At 41.0% G+C, this 17,711-nt stretch overlaps 1 protein-coding gene across 11 annotated transcripts in view; it reads right to left on the reverse strand.

Annotated features, from left to right (window-relative positions):
* Positions 1–17,711, reverse strand: part of ATP2B2 (ATPase plasma membrane Ca2+ transporting 2) — a 696,441-nt gene that overhangs the window by 164,761 nt on the left and 513,969 nt on the right. For all 11 annotated transcript variants that reach the window (XM_043971621.1, XM_043971693.1, XM_043971614.1 and 8 more), the window contains one exon: positions 16,872–17,069. In XM_043971621.1, the coding sequence (XP_043827556.1) occupies positions 16,872–17,069 (198 nt within the window). The remainder of the gene's footprint in view (positions 1–16,871; positions 17,070–17,711) is intronic.

Consider the following 17,711-nt stretch of genomic DNA (forward strand, 5'->3'; position numbering starts at 1 on the left):
CCAATTCATCACACGCTGCCTTGTGACATCTAGCTGGAGAAATCGAAGGAATGGCCATTCCTTAGAATGATGCCAAATTTCTCCTAGAATACATCTTAGGGCCTCTTTGGAAATCCTTTTTTATAATATCTGATCCAGGCAGTGAGGTCACCCTCCATTAGATTCTCAAAGCCTAGTAAGAGAAGCAGCAGCGTGGGAGAGGAGAAGATTAATTAACTTGGAGTCAGAGGACCTGAGTTTGAATCCTGACTCTGGAGCTTAACATTCGTATGGCCTTGGGTCAGTCCTCTTTGGCTCAGTTTCTTCATTTTTAAATGAAGGAATTATACCAGAAAACTTCTAAACTTCTTTCTAGCTCTAGATCTATTATCCTATAATCTCTGGCTGGTCCCTACCAAGGTAAAAGGGTATAGACCCCAAGCCTGATGATGATCTATGGGTCCCTTGTCCAAGGACCAACCTAAGTTTGAAAAGGCTCATCAACAGATTGGCTACAACGGGGTGCATTGTTCACCTACAAGTCCCCAAGACCATCTGGTAAATCACAAAGGAGTCGCTATATGCATCAGTGAAGGGAATGCCACCAACAAAATCACAGATCCTTTGGTTGCTGAGATGTCTAGTAAATTCTACTCTGATCTTGCATTGTAGAGGAGAAGGCCATCCTGGCTTCTCAACAGCTATACCAACATAGATGAAGCTTTGACAGATTTTGCCAAGCTTAGAAAGGCTTAGATATAGGCCAGGAAGCATCTGAATATCTATTGTTTGAGAATTAACCTAGCAATGAACAGGGAGGCTCGTCAACCAATTGGCCTGAGTATGACGAATTTTTTTTCCAGCTATGGAAACATAAGAAAACCATGTATTAAATTGTGATCTCTGTCAATGCTTAAACTCTTTTTTTTTAAATTTTTTTTTTTTGCGGGGCAATGGGGGTTAAGTGACTTGCCCAGGGTCACACAGCTAGTAAGTGTCAAGTGTCTGAGGCCGGATTTGAACTCAGGTACTCCTGAATCCAGGGCCAGTGCTTTATCCACTGCGCCACCTAGCCGCCCCCAATGCTTAAACTCTTAAAGCAGGTCCTTTAAATATGCTCTAAAATATGTCCACTCTTCATATACAACTGTCATAGACCTTATTTGATTATTCAAGCTTTTGTTTGTGTATGATGGGCAACTAGGTAGTCCAGAGAATACAGTGCCAGGCCTGAAGTCAGGGAGACTCATTTCTGAGTTCGAATCCAGCCTCATGTACTAATCGCTTACTGGCAACAACAACAACAAAATGCGTCTGATATGTCTCTGAATATACTGTAAGATCCTTAAAGGCAGGGGCTGGGTTACTGCCTTCCTATGACTCTTCCACAGGACTTAGCACAGGCCAGATGACAATCATTACAAATTTGTGGAACTGGATTATTTCTGACCTAGAGCATTTACACACCAAGTTGAAGTATTGCTTAAAAGGTCACAGGAGGGTAGATTTAGAGTTGTATTTAGTCCAATCCTTTCATTTTACAGCTCAGAGAGGTTAGCTGAATTGCCTAAGGTCCCAAAGGTAGGAGTGTCAGAACCAGGATTTGAGTCTAGCTCATCTGATTCCAAAGTCCTTGCCTCCTTCTACTGCACCATGCTGCTTCTCTCAACGTCTTTTCTCCAAGCATTCCATGTGGGTACATTTCATTGTCCCCCAACTAAAGCATAAGTTCCCTGAGTGAAGAGAATAAGGACTCAGTTGTCGCTGTCACTGTCGCCATTGCCGTTATTGAGTCATTTCAGTCGTGTCCAACTCTTCCTGACCACATTTCAGGTTTTCTTGGCAAAGATGCTGGTGTGGTGCGCCATTTCCTTCTCCACTCAATGTAGGCACTCAAAAAAAAGGTTCTTGAATGGATGAATGAAATTCTTCCTTGTTAAAGCTCAAAGGCCACAACATAATTGCTCTAACTGTTTTGGAAGAAACCAGTGGTTTATATCATTAAGCCTGTTTTACAGTTGATGTGGCTGAAGGCCAGTGAGATCAAATAACTTAGCCAAGATCACAAAGCTAATTAATGGCAGGCCTGGAAATAGACCTCTCCCCCAACTCCCCACCTCCCAAATCCCGCAGAAAAGCAGAAGGGATAGGATTTTAGACTTGGGAATCAGGAAGAACTGGGTTCAAATCCAGCGTTAGATATTTACTAGCTCTATAATCTTGGACAATTCATTTAGCCCCTCTAGGACTCGTTTTCCTTGTGAGTTTGATAGCCTCTAAGGTCCAGTCTAGTTTAAGGTCCAGTCTAGTCTAAGGTCCAGTCTAGTTCAATCTGTTGATGAGCCTCTTAAATTTATGTTTTTATGAACTCTGAGCTCACTGTTCCTTCCTGCATACCGCAATGCCCCACTAGACCAAAATATGTAGGTTTTTTCTTTTCTTGTAAAAGTTTACTTATTTGGGGAGGGGAATGAGCATTAAGTGACTTGCCCAGGGTCACACAGCTAGTAAGTGTCAAGTTTCTGAGGCCAGATTTAAGCTCAGGTCCTCCTGAATCAGGGCCAGTGCTTTATCCACTGAACCACCTAGCTGCCCTGAAGTTAACTTCATTTCAATATCCATGTGAAATTCTACCCATTACTCTTTCCTACCCTGCTGGGTGAAACTAACCCAAATGGGGTACCAAGTCTATACCATCTACATCTATTTTTCTCACCATCTACATACTCTTTTGGCCCTTCCAAAATCTGGCTTCTGCTCTTGCCAAAACCAATTGCCATCACCTAGTCAGTCAAAGGTTTCATTCCTATTCCACCTCATTCTTGACTATTCAGTTCTATTTGATATACTCCTTGAGAGTAGGGACTGTAGAAACAGAAATCAGATTTGAATCCACATCACTGTTTCACATAGTACCTTGCATTTAGTTGGCTTTTTTTTTTTTTTTTTTTTTTGCAGAGCAATGAGGGTTAAGTGACTTGCCCAGGGTTACACAGCTAATAAGTGTCAAGTGTCTGAGGCCAGATTTGAACTCAGGTCCTCCTGAAACCAGGGCCAGTGATTTAGCCACTGTACCACCTAGCTGCCCCGACATGCCTTCTTTTCAATCCAATATTTTCAGTGCATTAGAAAACATTTAACCCTTTGTGTCCCACAGAGCAGCACTTCAGAAGACACTTAAGAGCCAGAACATGGAAGATCTGAGGATCATAGACTAGGATTCCATAGACAATAGGAAGGCAAAAGTAAAACAGTATAGACTTGTTCTGAATTAGAGTTAAAGCAATCGAACACCACTTCAGGGCAGGGGGGTGGAGGGTGGCAATCAGGGTTAAGTGACTTGCCTAGAGTCACATAGCTAATAAGTGTCTGAGGTCAGATTTGAACTCAGGTCCTCCTGATTTCAAGTCCAGTATTCTATCCATTGTACTACCTGGCTGCCCCTACACATACATTTTTTAAATGAAGTATAAAGGAGTGTAATATCTCTTTTCACTCCTACTTCACACACTTCTTAGCTATGTGACTCTGGATAAATCACTTCATTTTTTTCATGCGTCAGTTTCTTCATCTCTAAAATGGGGATAATAATAATGCCTACTTCTTTCATAGTAATTGCTATGATCAAATACATATACATAAGGTGTTTTGCAAAACTTAAGACACTAAAATGATAGCTATAATTATTACTTTACTTTCAACTAGACATTTAGTTGAGGTACTACATAGAGCACTGACCTTGGAGTCAGGAAAATTTGAGTTCAAGTCCTACATCAGACACTTACCACCTATGTGACCCCAGGCAACTCACTTAACCATTTTGGCCTCAGTTTCCTCATCTATAAATGGGTATAATGACAGCACCCATCTCCCAGAGTTGCTGTGAGGATCAAATGCAATAACTTGTGTAAAGTTTTTTGCAAGCCTTAAAATGCTATATAAATGCTAGCTATACTTATTACGATCTTTACCCTACTCCTTCCGGTTATATCTCTCTCTCTCTCTCTCAATTCCCTTCTACATTTTTAAGAAAAGTCTTTTAGTTGTACAATTCTTTCTCCCCCATTCTACTATGGAAATGGAAATGTCCATTCTATTTGTTATTTATTAAATAAAAAATAAAAAGAAATATAAGAAAAAAATAAAAGCCTCATAATTAACTATCATAGCAATTTTAGATTATTAGATTGTAAGCTTCTTGAGTAGAGGTACTGTCTTTTGCCTCTCTTTCTACCCCCAGCACCTAGCACAGTCCCTGGCACATAGTATTTACTTTAAAACGTTTACTGGATTTATTGAATTAAATAATTCACTTTTATTACTTAATAGGTTTAAAGATCCAAAAAACCAAATATAGCAGCATCTGTTTTTGCTTTTCAGAGTAGTAATAGCCAATTTCCAAATAAACTTTCTTTTGGAACAGACTGAACTGGCTTTGAGAGGGACAAGGGCAGAGTGGGGGTTTGGGGTAGAGGAGGGTGGTTCTCTAGAGCAGAACCTTAGCAGTGCCCTTCCTTCTGGGCCTCTTTATAGTCCCCTCTCTAAACTAAGTCTCCTTGGTTCAGCTTCTGAATAGAGAAATAGCAAGAGAACTAGATACAGAATGGAGGGATCAGTGTTGGAATTCCATCCCTCCTCATTATTACCCCTGTGACCTTGGTCTAGTTACTGAAGTTTTCCAAGCCTTAGATTCTCACTGTATAAAAAAGTGGGGGGGGGGGAGGTCAGATAAGGGGATCTCTAAGATCCCTTCAAGCTATAAAACTTCTGTTCTTTATATACTAAAGGGCCACAGTGATGTCAGCTTCCATCCACCAATCCCAGTTGATCAAGCTGTTTTATGAGTAAATGAACACTTTGACTTTTTAAAAGGACCAGGATTCTTTAACTACAGTTAATAGATGTTCAAATATGGAAACCATTCATCAGATTTCTTCTGCCCTGCCCACTAAAATGGCCACAATACTGAAAATAAAGCAGGTACCCCAGTTATCCATGCACGTGCGGATACATGTATGTAGATATGCATATATGTGTCTATGAGTGTCTATGTGTCACATATGTGTATGCACGTATATACTTGTGAGTATGCCTGTAGGCATGTATACCTATATGTGTGTATACATGTATTGTGTGCATATTTTAGGTCATTGAGCTAAAACTGTATGCATGTAGAATCATAAGGTTGTCCAAGTCACTCAAACACAGATTGGACTGATTTTTAAAATCTCACTGGCACCATCATGGAGGGTGAATACATTGCATCCACTAGGCATTTTTGAAGCACTCCTGTGTGCCAAGCACAGTGCTAAATGCATTCTGTGTATGCTAAAGGACCATGGCAATACTAGTATGCATGGTAAGTGAAGAAAGAAAGAGGCCAAGAAATTGTTCAAAGACCTTCCCCACAAAAAAGCTTTTGCCCAGGAAGAATGCATTGTATATGTAGCAAATAAATATAAAAAATGTATGAAGTCATCAGGGTGAGGTTGAGGGCATGAGGGCACTCAAGGAGGAAGGGGCAGGGGAGTGAGGAAAGGCCTCATCCAGGAAGGGGCACTGGAGCTGAGCCTTGGAGGAAACTAAGGGTTCCAAGCAACAAAGGCAGAGGTGGAGGCGTCTCGGGTGGGGTGAGCCATTCTCAGCAAAAGTGAAGAAGTGGAAGATGGATGATATATACGGGGAGCATCTTCCACACTGGTTCTACATATCCCCTTTGCTGTCTCAATAATGGATGGGAAAAGCCAGACTCTTATGACCTTCCTTCACCAATTCTCTCTCTGGATTTTCTGCTGCCTGCTTGCTTCTCAAGGTCCAGAAGATCCAGGTTCTAGTTCCAGCTGTGTGACTTTGGGCAAATCCTTTAACTGCTCTAAACCACAAGCCACCTCATCAGCAAAATGGGAAATGAGAATCACCACGCTGCCTACCCACACTGCATGTCATCGAGGAAAGAACACTGGGTTTGGTGTGGGCAGACCTCGGTTCAGTTTTTGGAGCTGGCACTGCCTAGTTGTGTGGCTTTGGACGAGCCACCTCCATTCCCTGAATATCATAATAATTAATAACAATGAAAACACCAAATCTGTACATGATGCTTTAAGGTTTACAAATTATCGTGACAACAGTTGGAAGTAGGTGCTATTGTTGTTGCTATCATTTAGTTGCTTCAGTCATGTCTGACCCTTCCTGATCCCATTTAGGGTTTTCTCAGCAGAGATCCTGAGTGGTTTGTCATTCCATTCCCTTCTCCAGCTTATTTTACAGATGGGGAAACTGAGGCACACAGGGTTTCCTGACCTTCCCAGGGTTACACACCTAGCGTCTGAGGTTGAATTTAAACTCAGGTCTTCCTGACTCCAAGGCCAGAGCTCTAGCCACTGCACTACCTAACTGTGCTATTACTATGCCCCTTTTACAGATGAGGAAACTGAAGCTGAGAGAAGTTTATTTGGCCAAGGTCACACAGTTAGGAAGTGTCTGAGCAAGGATTAAACTCAGGTCTTCTTGACATCAAGTCCAGTGTCCCTATCCACTTCAATACCTAATTGCTCCCCAAGTATAATAATACATCAACCATCTCACAGGGTTTTGTGGTAACCCAAGAAGTACACTGGAAAACTTTGAGTGCTTTAGAAATGTAAGTTCTGATCATTATTCCAGACACAAATGGGATGACGGCTATTATTATCATTATCCCCATCATTATTAATGGTAGTGATGAATATGGTGTAGCGATGGTTAGATCCAGCTCCTGGGATTCAGATGAAGCAAAGGCATCCCACAATTCCTTCAGAACAGACCCTATAGATCGAGAGCTGTGTGGGATTATAAATAGCCCCTTTCTGCTTTCACCAACTGAGCTTGTGTTATTTCTCGTGCAGAATTTCCTGGAATTCATTTTGCATTCAGTGTCTAGCTGACAGATTTGAAATGCTGATTTCTTTGAGGTGGCAGAATTATATTGGCCGCCACTGAGTGTCTATTTCCAGGCTAGCCTCCAAGGCACTGTGTGTGTGTGTGTGTGTGTGTGTGTGTGTGTGTGTGTGTGTGATGGGATAATCGACAGATAGCATCTGAGTAATTGCCATCTGCTAAAACCTTCAGGTGAACTGGGATTGTGCATTGATAGCCCCCAGCACTGAAAGAGAAGTCCTTGGCCTTTAGTCCTTACCAATGTGCTTTTAAAAGGAAAACATTTGCTAAGGAGTTTTTTATGGAGTCAGAAGAAATTCTGATGGCTCTCAGCTGACAGGCAGCTTTTAGAATTTCTCTCTTTTTGATCAAAAGAACCAACCCCATCCCACCCCAAAAGTCCCACAACTTTATACATTTCACTGCTCCTGATGTTCACTTGCCTGTGGTTCAAAGCTAAATAACTTTCTGTTTTGTATTGAAAAAATAAATGATTATTTTGAGAATCAGGACAGTGTAGTGAAGGGGGAAGTGGGATGCCGTAGTAAATAGAGCACCAGGCCTGGGCTTAGGAAGCCCGGAGTTCAAATGGCTGTGTGACCCTGGGCAAGTCACTTATCCCCATTTGCCTCATCTGTAAAATGAGCAGGGGAAGGAAATGGCAAACCAATCTTTTCCAAGAAAACATCAAATGGGGTCACAAAGAATCAAACACAACTTAAAATGAATAAAGAAGAACAAGTGAAGAATATATGGGACTTGAAGTCAGGAAGACATTTGTTCAAATCCTGCCTTAGACACTCATTAACTGTGTAACCCTAGAGAAGTCACTTGATCTCTCTGTGCTTCAGTTTCTCCATTTGTAAAATAAGGGACACGAATTCTAAGGTCCTCATCTATCTCTCAATCTATTATAAATGATAAATCCACCCTCATCACCCAGAAGGGCCAACACTTCAGCGATGGTTTCATATAATCAAGTCCCCTCAACTCAACAAAGCACCATGCTATGCATTAGGGATACGAGAGAAACAAAGAAACAGTCAAGAAGTTCGCATTCCACAGTGGAGAAATAATAGTTATAGCAATAAGTAAATGTGGTGTGTCCAAAAAGTTGAACAGGATGACAATAGAAACCAGGGAGGGAAGAGAGGCTATGCAAAAGCTCCCATTTTGTATATATGGTGTACACAATATATATTTATACATAAATGACTTTGAGTATTTGGATGAATAGATAGATAGATAGATTGATAGATATGTATGTCCATACATATGCCCTTTCTACATACATATATACACAGCTAGGTAAATATATGTATGTGTATATATGTATGTATATATACACACATGCATATATACCTTTTATATATACATATATACATAGGTAAATATATCTGTATATGTGTGTATGCATGTGCACTATATATACACACAAGTATATGTATATATGTGTGTGTATATGTATTATGTAGTTTGAAGAACCCCTCCAAAAAGAGAAGCAGAGACAGAAAGACACCAAGACAGAGAGTCAGAGACAGAGATGGAGACAGAGAGGCAGAGAGGTTCAGAGGTAGAGAGAGACAGAGAAAGAATACAGTATAACAGAAAAAACACTGGACTGGGGGTCAGTGTTGGATGCAAGGCCAGATGTTACCCCTCAACAGCTATGTGACCCTTATCAAGTCACCTACTCTCTTGCATGCTATTTCCTCATTGGTAAAAATGGTGATAAGAAATAGTACTTGCCCTATCAACTTCACAGAGTTGTCAAGACAAACACTTTGGAAGTCATGGAGTGCTATTTAGAAGGATGCATTAGCCTCTTCTTATCACCTAGCAACAATCCACTTATGTGACCATCAGACTGTCAAACAGCTAGAAAAACAGTGAGCCCCAAACTAAACAATGACTGCAACCCGAGAAGGAAAAAGCAGCCACTGAATCCATCCATGTACTTTAATTGGAAAGCAACCAGTTGAGCAGCCCATGGGCCAAATCTGGTGAACATAGTAGTGGCAATGGTAGTGGCAGTTAACTGTTGTCATCAATATAATGTTTTACTGAAGAAGAGGCTCTTAACCATTTTTGTGTCATGATCCCTCTTGGGCACTCCATCGGAGCCTCTTGACCCCTTCTCAGAATGGTGTTTTTCAAATGAAGAAAAAATAAACAAAGGATAACAAAGGAAACAAATTATATTAAGATATAGTTATCAAAGAATTCTTAAGAAAACAAAAATTCTGAATAAAACTTCACAAACTACAGGTAAAGAAACTGTTTTAAAGTTTGCCAAGTACTTTAATCACATTAACTCACTTAAATAAAAGAATAACCCTGTGAGGGAGGTGCTATGATAATTATGATACCCAATTTATAGATGAGAAGGAGACTCAGTGAGATCAACTTGCATTCCTATGGTCACATAGCTAGTAAGGAAGGTAAGATTAAATTAGAACCCAGGTTTTCCCTGACTATCTAAATCCAGTATTCTATATCCTAAGACTTGTTTAGTCAAGCTTATCTAGAATGCCTCTGGCAGCCCTCGATTTTTCCCTATATGACAGTAGATAGATCATTAGAAGTTATGAATTATGTAAAAAAGAAACTCCTAGAAGAATTGAGGTGTGACAGCATCTTGAAAGTAGGGAAAGAGGCAGCTAGGTGGCATAGTGGATAGAGCATTGACCCTGAAGTCAGGAGGACCTGAGTTCAAATCTGGCCTCAGATACTTAACACTTACTAGCTGTGTGACCCTGGGCAAGTCACAACCCCAACTGCCTCACCCAAAAAAATTAAAATTAAATTAAAAAGGGGGGGCAGCTAGATGGCGCAGTGGATAGAGCACCGGCCCTGGAGTCAGGAGTACCTGAGTTCAAATCCGGCCTCAGACACTTAACACTAGCTGTGTGACACTGGGCAAGTCCCTTAAGCCCCCAATTGCCTCACTAAAAAAAAAAAACACACACACACACACACAACATTAAAAAGGGGCAGCTAGGTGGCGCAGTGGATAGAGCACCAGTCCTGGAGTCAGGAGTACCTGAGTTCAAATCCGACCTCAGATACTTAACACTTACTAGCTGTGTGACCCTGGGCAAGTCACTTAACCCCCAATTGCCTCACTAAAAAAAAAACAAAACACAACATTAAAAAGGGGCAGCTAGGTGGCACAGTGGATAGAGCACCAGTTCTGGAGTCAGGAGTACCTGAGTTCAAATCTGGCCTCAGACACTTAACACTTACTAGCTGTGTGACCCTGGGCAAGTCCCTTAACCCCAATTGCCTCACCAAAAAAAAAATTAAATTAAAAAGTAGGGGGAAACAGATACAAATTGGAAAAAAAACATCTGGGGTCATTGAGGCTAGAGGGGAGTTACCCCATATACATCAATAGCCACAGAGGTATCAGCTCTGTGTAGTAATTTATATTCATGATGATGACTGAGTTATCAGGAAAAAAGGTTGAATTATATTTAGGCTACTCTGTTTAGTAAGGCAGAGAGATATAGGATAAATTTTGGGAACACTTGTATCTAACTTATAAAAATTTGCAAATGCTATTTTAATAGGAATTAAAGAGCTAAATAGCTATCTAGAATATCCACTAACCTAGAACACTTCCTGTTCTTATGATGAAGCATTGCAGAAATATTTGAAAACTTTGGAAAGAATAGAAATGGCTGCCCTTCATCTCCAAAATCAGCATACAATTTCAAAACCAGGAGAGACTTTAGATGTTGTTTTCTCCAATCCTTTCATATTAAAAAAAATGAAAAGAATGGCATAGGGAGATCAAGTCACTTCCCCAGAGTGGCATAGCTAATTAATGATGCTCAGTTCTCTACCTCCAAACCCCAACTATTATTTTGTATCTAGGTGTTTACAGATGAAGATAAAAAGATTACCCAACTCCTGCACAAGTACTTAAAGAAACATATGCATTCAAGGTATAGGAAAGCTTTCATTTAACCCCCCAGAGAAAAAGCCAAAGATTCAAAGCATTCGTGGGAGGTCATAAGTAGATCTAAAAACACAGAAACCAATTTATGGTTTGATTGGAGAGGCTGTGGAGAAAGTTACCATCCACCCTTTCTGAAAATATCCACAAAAATGGACCCGGTAATAGGCAAAGTAGAACGAAGACATTGAACCATTAATAGCCATTAACACCTTAGCTGGAATTAATTTTTCAGATCAGCAGAGTCTTTCAAACTCATATACAGACCAGTGTCATGTTATTATGCTACATACATATCCTTTGCTCATCCCAGACTTGACATTCTCCCTACTGTCCACAGAACTGGTCTGTCCACATGCATTGCTGCCTCCAGCCTTTGCTTATACAATAATCCCACCCACTCCCAAACCTCAAAAACTTGTCCCCTTAGGGGCAAATCTTTCCCTTCCTTAGCTTAAGTTCCACTTCTTCCAAGAAACTTTCCAGATCATCCCAGCTGCTGCTGGTCTCCACATTCTTTGAACAGTAGCATTTCCTATCCAGACCACTCATCTAACACCTGGCATGAGCCACTTGGTATTAACAGTTAGGTTTTATGTGTCTAAGTCTCACAAAGAGCTTAGAACCTCCCAGGAAGCTATTTGAGCAAAGCAGGACCCTGGATTAAACATACCTTCCTATTGCAATCACAGGACCTGACCCACTACAGTAGCTCAATATACTCAAAATACTTATTAATTGGTGCAAGTAATCAATCTGTAACTACAAAGAACATCTATTTGCCTTTGCTCAAACTGTTTTGATGCCTGGAATGCCCATCCATTGAAATTTCACCCATTTTAAAAGGATATATAATAAAATAGACAATAACATATAACATGACAGGATATATGATGTGATATAATTAATATAATCTAAATATTTATGAAAAACTGCTGAGCATGTCTGACACATAGTAGGCATTATAAAAATGGTTATTGCCTAAAGTCCAACTGTAGTGCCACCTCTTCCAAGAAGAGATAACGCTTGTTTTCAAATCCAATATAACATGACATAACACAATACAATGCAACTAGGTGTTACATTAAGAGTGTTGTGATTCTTGAAATTAGGAAGACCTGGGTTTGAATCTGGCCTTAAACTAGTTTTGTGACCCTGGCTAAGTCAGCAAACATCTCTCAATCTCCATTTCCTCATCTATAAAAGGGATAATAAGAGCATCTACCTCACAGATTTGTGAGGATTAAATGAGATGACATATGTAAAACCCTTTGTAAAGCTTAGGGCACTATATGAATGCTAGCTATACATACAATATAATACAACATGCATTTATTAAGTTCCACTCATTTGCAAGGCACAAGGCCTGGTGTTGAGGCTATAAAAGCAAAATAAAAAACAGTTCCTGCCCTCCACAATTCTTAGTAGAGAAAAGGAGGGAGCCCCTTTAAGGCATGAAGTTAGCCTGTGCAAAGGCATGGAGGCAAAAAAAGGACCAGTTGAGCATGGGAAACAGGATGTTGGCCAGTTTGGCTAGATAGTAGAATCTATAGAGAGCAGTGATGTGAATAAGCCTGGAAAGGGTGCCTTAAGCCAGCTAGTGGAGGGCTTTAGATTAAAAGGGGAGGAATTGTTTTTATCATAGAGGCAGTGGAGAGCCACAAAAGCCTCTTGGGTATCCGTATGATATTGTCAGAATTGGGTTTTATTTAGGAAGACCTGCATGATAGCTCTATGGAACATAGAAAGGAGAGAGACTGGAAACCAGGAGCTCAATTAGGAGACAAGTGCACAAATCCAGGGGAGAGGTGATGAGTGCCTGAACTAGGGTCGTGACTGTGTAAGGGAAGAAAAGAGGACAGATGTGAGAAGCACTGTGGAGGCAGACTAAAAAAAAGACTTGTCAACTGATTGGACATGACAAGGAGTGAGGGAGAGGGAAGAGTTGAGGCAGACTCTGAGGTGGGGAATCTAGGTGACTACAAGAATGGTGGTGTCTTTAATAACAAATAAGAAGAGAGGTAGGAAAAGAGGGGAAAGTACCAAGTCCCATTTTGGACTGGTTAGATTTGAGGTGACTATAGGATTAGGGCATCTCTCTATTTGTTCTCAGGTAGTATTGTATATTGTAGCTACAAGTATTGGTGTTTTATCCTCACAGTACCACGAGATCCATGAGAGAAGGGACTGTCTTACATAAATGTTTTATCTCTTCAACACAAAACATAGTTTTACATAGAGTAAGTGCTTAATAAAAACTGTATACTTCTAGTGGTGTATGACTACAGTTACAATGACATTTAGAACACTTGAAAACCATACCTTACACATTACAAGCTGACACCCACCTCACTCCCCCCACCCCATCCCCATTGACAAATTGGTCATAGAGACCATTAATTCCAAAGATTTGTATAGCCTCACTAAATATCCTGGTCCCCAAATAATTCACTGCTGACTGTCTTTAGTCTGATACCACATCTCCTTTGTCCACAAAGATAAAGGGTTAATAATAGATTAGGGATATTTGGGTTATCCCCCCAATCCCACCATCAAGTCTGCAAAGCCAAATGCATAGAGTCAACTCAACCTACAAAGAAAAGAAAGGGAGGTCTTTTGATGAACTTAACCCTAGTGAATTAAACCCATTTCTAACTTTGAAAGCATTCATGACTCTATGTAGTGATGGGAACCATTTACTATGGTTTTCAGACTTCCACAGAAAAATGTTCATCCAGCTTTGAGATACAGCAGGGGGGAAAATGAAAGGTTAAGCTGTTGCTTCCCCTAGGGAACAGAGGCTAATATTATGGATTCTGAATATGTGGTGTGATCTCCTGGGCAGACAGGGAAAAAAATCAAAGGCTGGGGAGGAAACTTTTTCTCTATTCAGTGCCATTGATCCATGGGGAAAATCAATTGAGGGCCACCCAAAAGTAAAATGCCACCTCATTTAGTTGGCTTTTAGTTGTCATTTAAATTTAACACATTCTACTACAATTTAAAAGAAGTTCAGGAAACATGAAGCTAATCAATGCATTTAATTCAATAATGCAACCGTTGTATCAAAAGCTCCCTCCTAGCATTAAGAACTTGGGTATATGTTAGGGACCTCTCAAGTCACTGGTTCACTGCAGCCACCCACATGATTGTGGAACTGAAGAATCTGACACACATACTCTAAGGTGGTCACCTGCTCCCCTTGCAATCATGTAGGGTCATTAGGCTTGAAACATAAACAGTTTTATTTGTAAATTGCTGGATACAAACAAGGCTTCTACCAAGCTTGTGGAAACCAATCAATGTGCCAGACACTTTACTAAGTTCCGGGAGTACAAACACAAAGAATAAAACACACCAATGGAATGTAGCAATCCCCATCAGTGAGCAAGCCTCACCCCAAAGAGCTCATCAGTGTTAGTGACTTACACTACTGCCTTGGCAAGGCTGCTAGAGAGAGGAGCCAGGGATTGTTCCCCAACATGAGTGCCCCCTCCAGGTCCCTCTGGGCATCACTGAGTGTTTCCTGGATAACTTGCCTCCCAATGTTCTCTCTGAGCACCACTGCTCAGCACCCCCACTATTGGTCCCTGTCGCTGTCTTCCTCGGCTCCCAGAACACGGTGACCATTTTGTCATTGGCCTTGTTTCCTGTCTTCTGAAGCTCTCCATCCTAACATTTTCCTCATTCCCTATCCTAGGGTACCAGTTTTTTGAAAAATAAATCCATATGGGAACGAGGCTCGAGGTGTGTCTAGGTTGTTGTTTTTTCCCAATCTCCATTATTCTGAGGTCTTTTCTGTTTCAGTCCCCTCAGCCCAAAGGTGTCACATTCTAGAGACCTTTGGGGGCTTGCACCTCACAAATGTCTCTCTATCTCCAATGCCATGTGGGTTCATGGTAGCTCATTACCTTTTCCCTCAAACTCCCCCCTCCCTTTCTAACATCTCTATTACCATTGAGGGTACAACATCCTCCTAGTCACCCCAGCTTGCAAGCTGGGTGCCATCCTCAGACCTTCACCCTCTCACTCCTCTATCCAATGAGTTGTCAAGTCCTTTCATTTCTACCTTCAGAAGGTCCCTTTCTCTCCTCTGACACTGCCATTGCCCTGGTGCAAGCTCTCATCACCTCACCCCTAGACTATGGCAATAGCCTGCTGGTGGCTCTGCTTGTTTCCAGGCTCTCTCCTCTCCAATCTGTCCTCCCATCAGCTGTTAAACTCATCTTCCTCAAATGCAAGCTTTACCACCATGTGAGTCACCAAGTCACCCCCTTTTCAAGAAACACCAGTGACTCCCTATTATCTCCAAGATTATATACAAAATCTTCTATTTGACCTTGAAAGCCTTTCATAATCTAGTCCCTTTCTACCTTTCCAGTCTTCTCACCCTTGACTCCCTCTCCTGTTGTTCCTGGACTCAGAAAGATCTGAGTTAAAATACAACCTCCAATACTTAATAACTGTGGAGCTATGGACAAGCCACTTAACCTCTGCCAAAGGGTATTGATGCATATTACAGTTATCTAGTTACTTATCCCTGCCTGTTTTGATTTCTGCAACTGTAAAACAGAGATTATAACAGCATCCACCCCACGGGATTATTATGAGGATCAAATGAGAATATTTGTAAAGCACTTAGGAGAGTGCTAGTGTACAGTAGGTACTTAATAAGGAGGGGAAGGGAAAGGAGTCCAGTTTTATTAACCACCTACTATGTGCTAGGTGCTGTAACAAGTGTTTTACTAATATGATCTCATAGGGGGCAGCTAGGTGGCACAGTGGATAAAGTACCGGCCCTCGATTCAGGAGGACCTGAGTTCAAATCCAGCCTCAGACACTTGACACTTACAAGCTGTGTGACCCTGGGCAAGTCATTTAACCCCCCATTGCCCCACAAAAAAACAAACAAACAAACAAAAGCTAATATGATCTCATTTAGATTATTGTTGTGGTCCCTTCCTGTTCTAAGAGTATAATTCTGTAAAGAAAAATTTTAAAACAACATGTTTTAGTAATACATGAAAGAGAAAAAGTGAAGAGAGACAAGAGGAAAAAGAAAGAGAGAGAAGAAGGAGTGGGACAGAGACAGAGACAAACAACAGAAAGACCCTGAATGAGATAAGACACAATGGAGAAATGAATGAGCCATAACATTACATCTGAAAAAGAAAAGATGTATCAGAGGTGAGGATCACAAATCCTCAGTGACTACTTAATGACTCCCTTCCTGATGGTTAAAGACAACTCAAAATTTGCTAGATTAATTCTCAGTGACTAGGAATTTTTACATCTTGGAGGAGTAAGATTGGAGCATGAAGATCACCTGGACAGCAGCTACAGAACTGGGGATAGCATGCCCTGGGAGAGTGCTCTGAGCATCCCCTAAATTGTGGCACCCTAAGCCAAAACTAGAGTTGCCCTACCCATGTTGAACTTTCTGAAAGCAAGCAGGGTTGAAGTTGACTGCAAGTATAATAAATCTAATCCAAGCTCTAGAAAAAATGTACTACGGAACAGTCACTGTGTTAGAGGCAACCGGGTGGCCCAGTGGATAAAGCTCTGGTTCTGGAGCCAAGAAAACCTGAGTTCTAATCTACCCTCAGACCCTAGGTGAGTCACTTAACTGCCATCTGACTCAGTTTCCTCAACTGTAATATAATACTACTTACCTCCAAGGATAACCATGAGAATCAAATGAGATAATATTTGTAAAGTGCTTTGCACAGTGCCTGGCATACAGTCAGTGCTTAATAAATGCTTATTTCCTTCCTTGTTACTTGGAAAACTGAATAGAGTACTAGACTAGGTTCTGGACTACCACTAACTTACTTTATAAACTTGGGGAAATAACTTGTTTCTGAGTCCTAGCTCTTCTGTAAAATGATGGGCTTGGACCTCATGATCCCTTAAGATCCCTTTTTAGCTCAGAAACTCTGTGATCGAATGATTCTCAGCATATCGAGGTGTGGGGAGAGCTAGTTGTTAACAATGCCAACAACACCACCCCTCTTACCTTCATTCCCCTCTCCAGGAGGATGATAAAATGAAAGTCCCAGAGAGATGATGGCTGCAATTTCCAGAATAATAAGAGTCACGTCCTGTAGTGCTTCCCAGACTAGCTGTAAGAACGTTTTTGGCTTCTTTGGAGGTATAAAGTTTTGCCCAAAAATCTGCTTTCTTTTTTCTAGGTCTGGAGCAGTGCCCGGCAATCCTGTGAACAAATAAACAAAAAAAAAAGGTGAATCTGATTGAAGTAATATGGAAAGATGGAAATTCCCTAGGACATTACCTAATGCCTGTGATTCCCAGTCCTGATAGAGGAGGCAAGGGATGATCAGGTTCCAGTGAGAGGTGCTGTGTACAGTGAAGATTCGCCTGGAACTGAGAGTCAAGAGATCTAGGTTCTCTTCAGAGATCGTACATCTAGAACCGGAAGGGGACTCAGAAATCATGGAGCCAATGCTTATGTTTTACAAATGAAGAAATGGAGGCCAGGGAACTACATTTACTTGCCCAGAGTAATACAGTTATTAAGTATCAGAAGTGAGATTTGAACCCAGGCCCTTAGACTCCAGAGCCAATGCACTTTCCTTTGTCGGTTCCAGTCTTAGGGCAGGGTGCCATTAACTCACTAGGCAACCTTGAGCAAGAGGTAAACTAGAATACTTCCAAGCTTCATGCAAAAGAAAATTTCTGCCAGTAAGCAAAAGAAGTGGATTTCACCATATGCTATAAGGCTTTCTATTTCTGCCAATTAAATTTAATATTATTCAATTTGACTGAGTTTTCTGGTCTTTTAAGACCTGCTATCAAGAGTGGAGTCTAGCCTTCCCAATCTTCTGTCCCCTGCAGA

The sequence above is a fragment of the Dromiciops gliroides genome, chromosome 1 (assembly GCF_019393635.1).
Source record: "Dromiciops gliroides isolate mDroGli1 chromosome 1, mDroGli1.pri, whole genome shotgun sequence".
Taxonomy (NCBI): domain Eukaryota; kingdom Metazoa; phylum Chordata; class Mammalia; order Microbiotheria; family Microbiotheriidae; genus Dromiciops; species Dromiciops gliroides.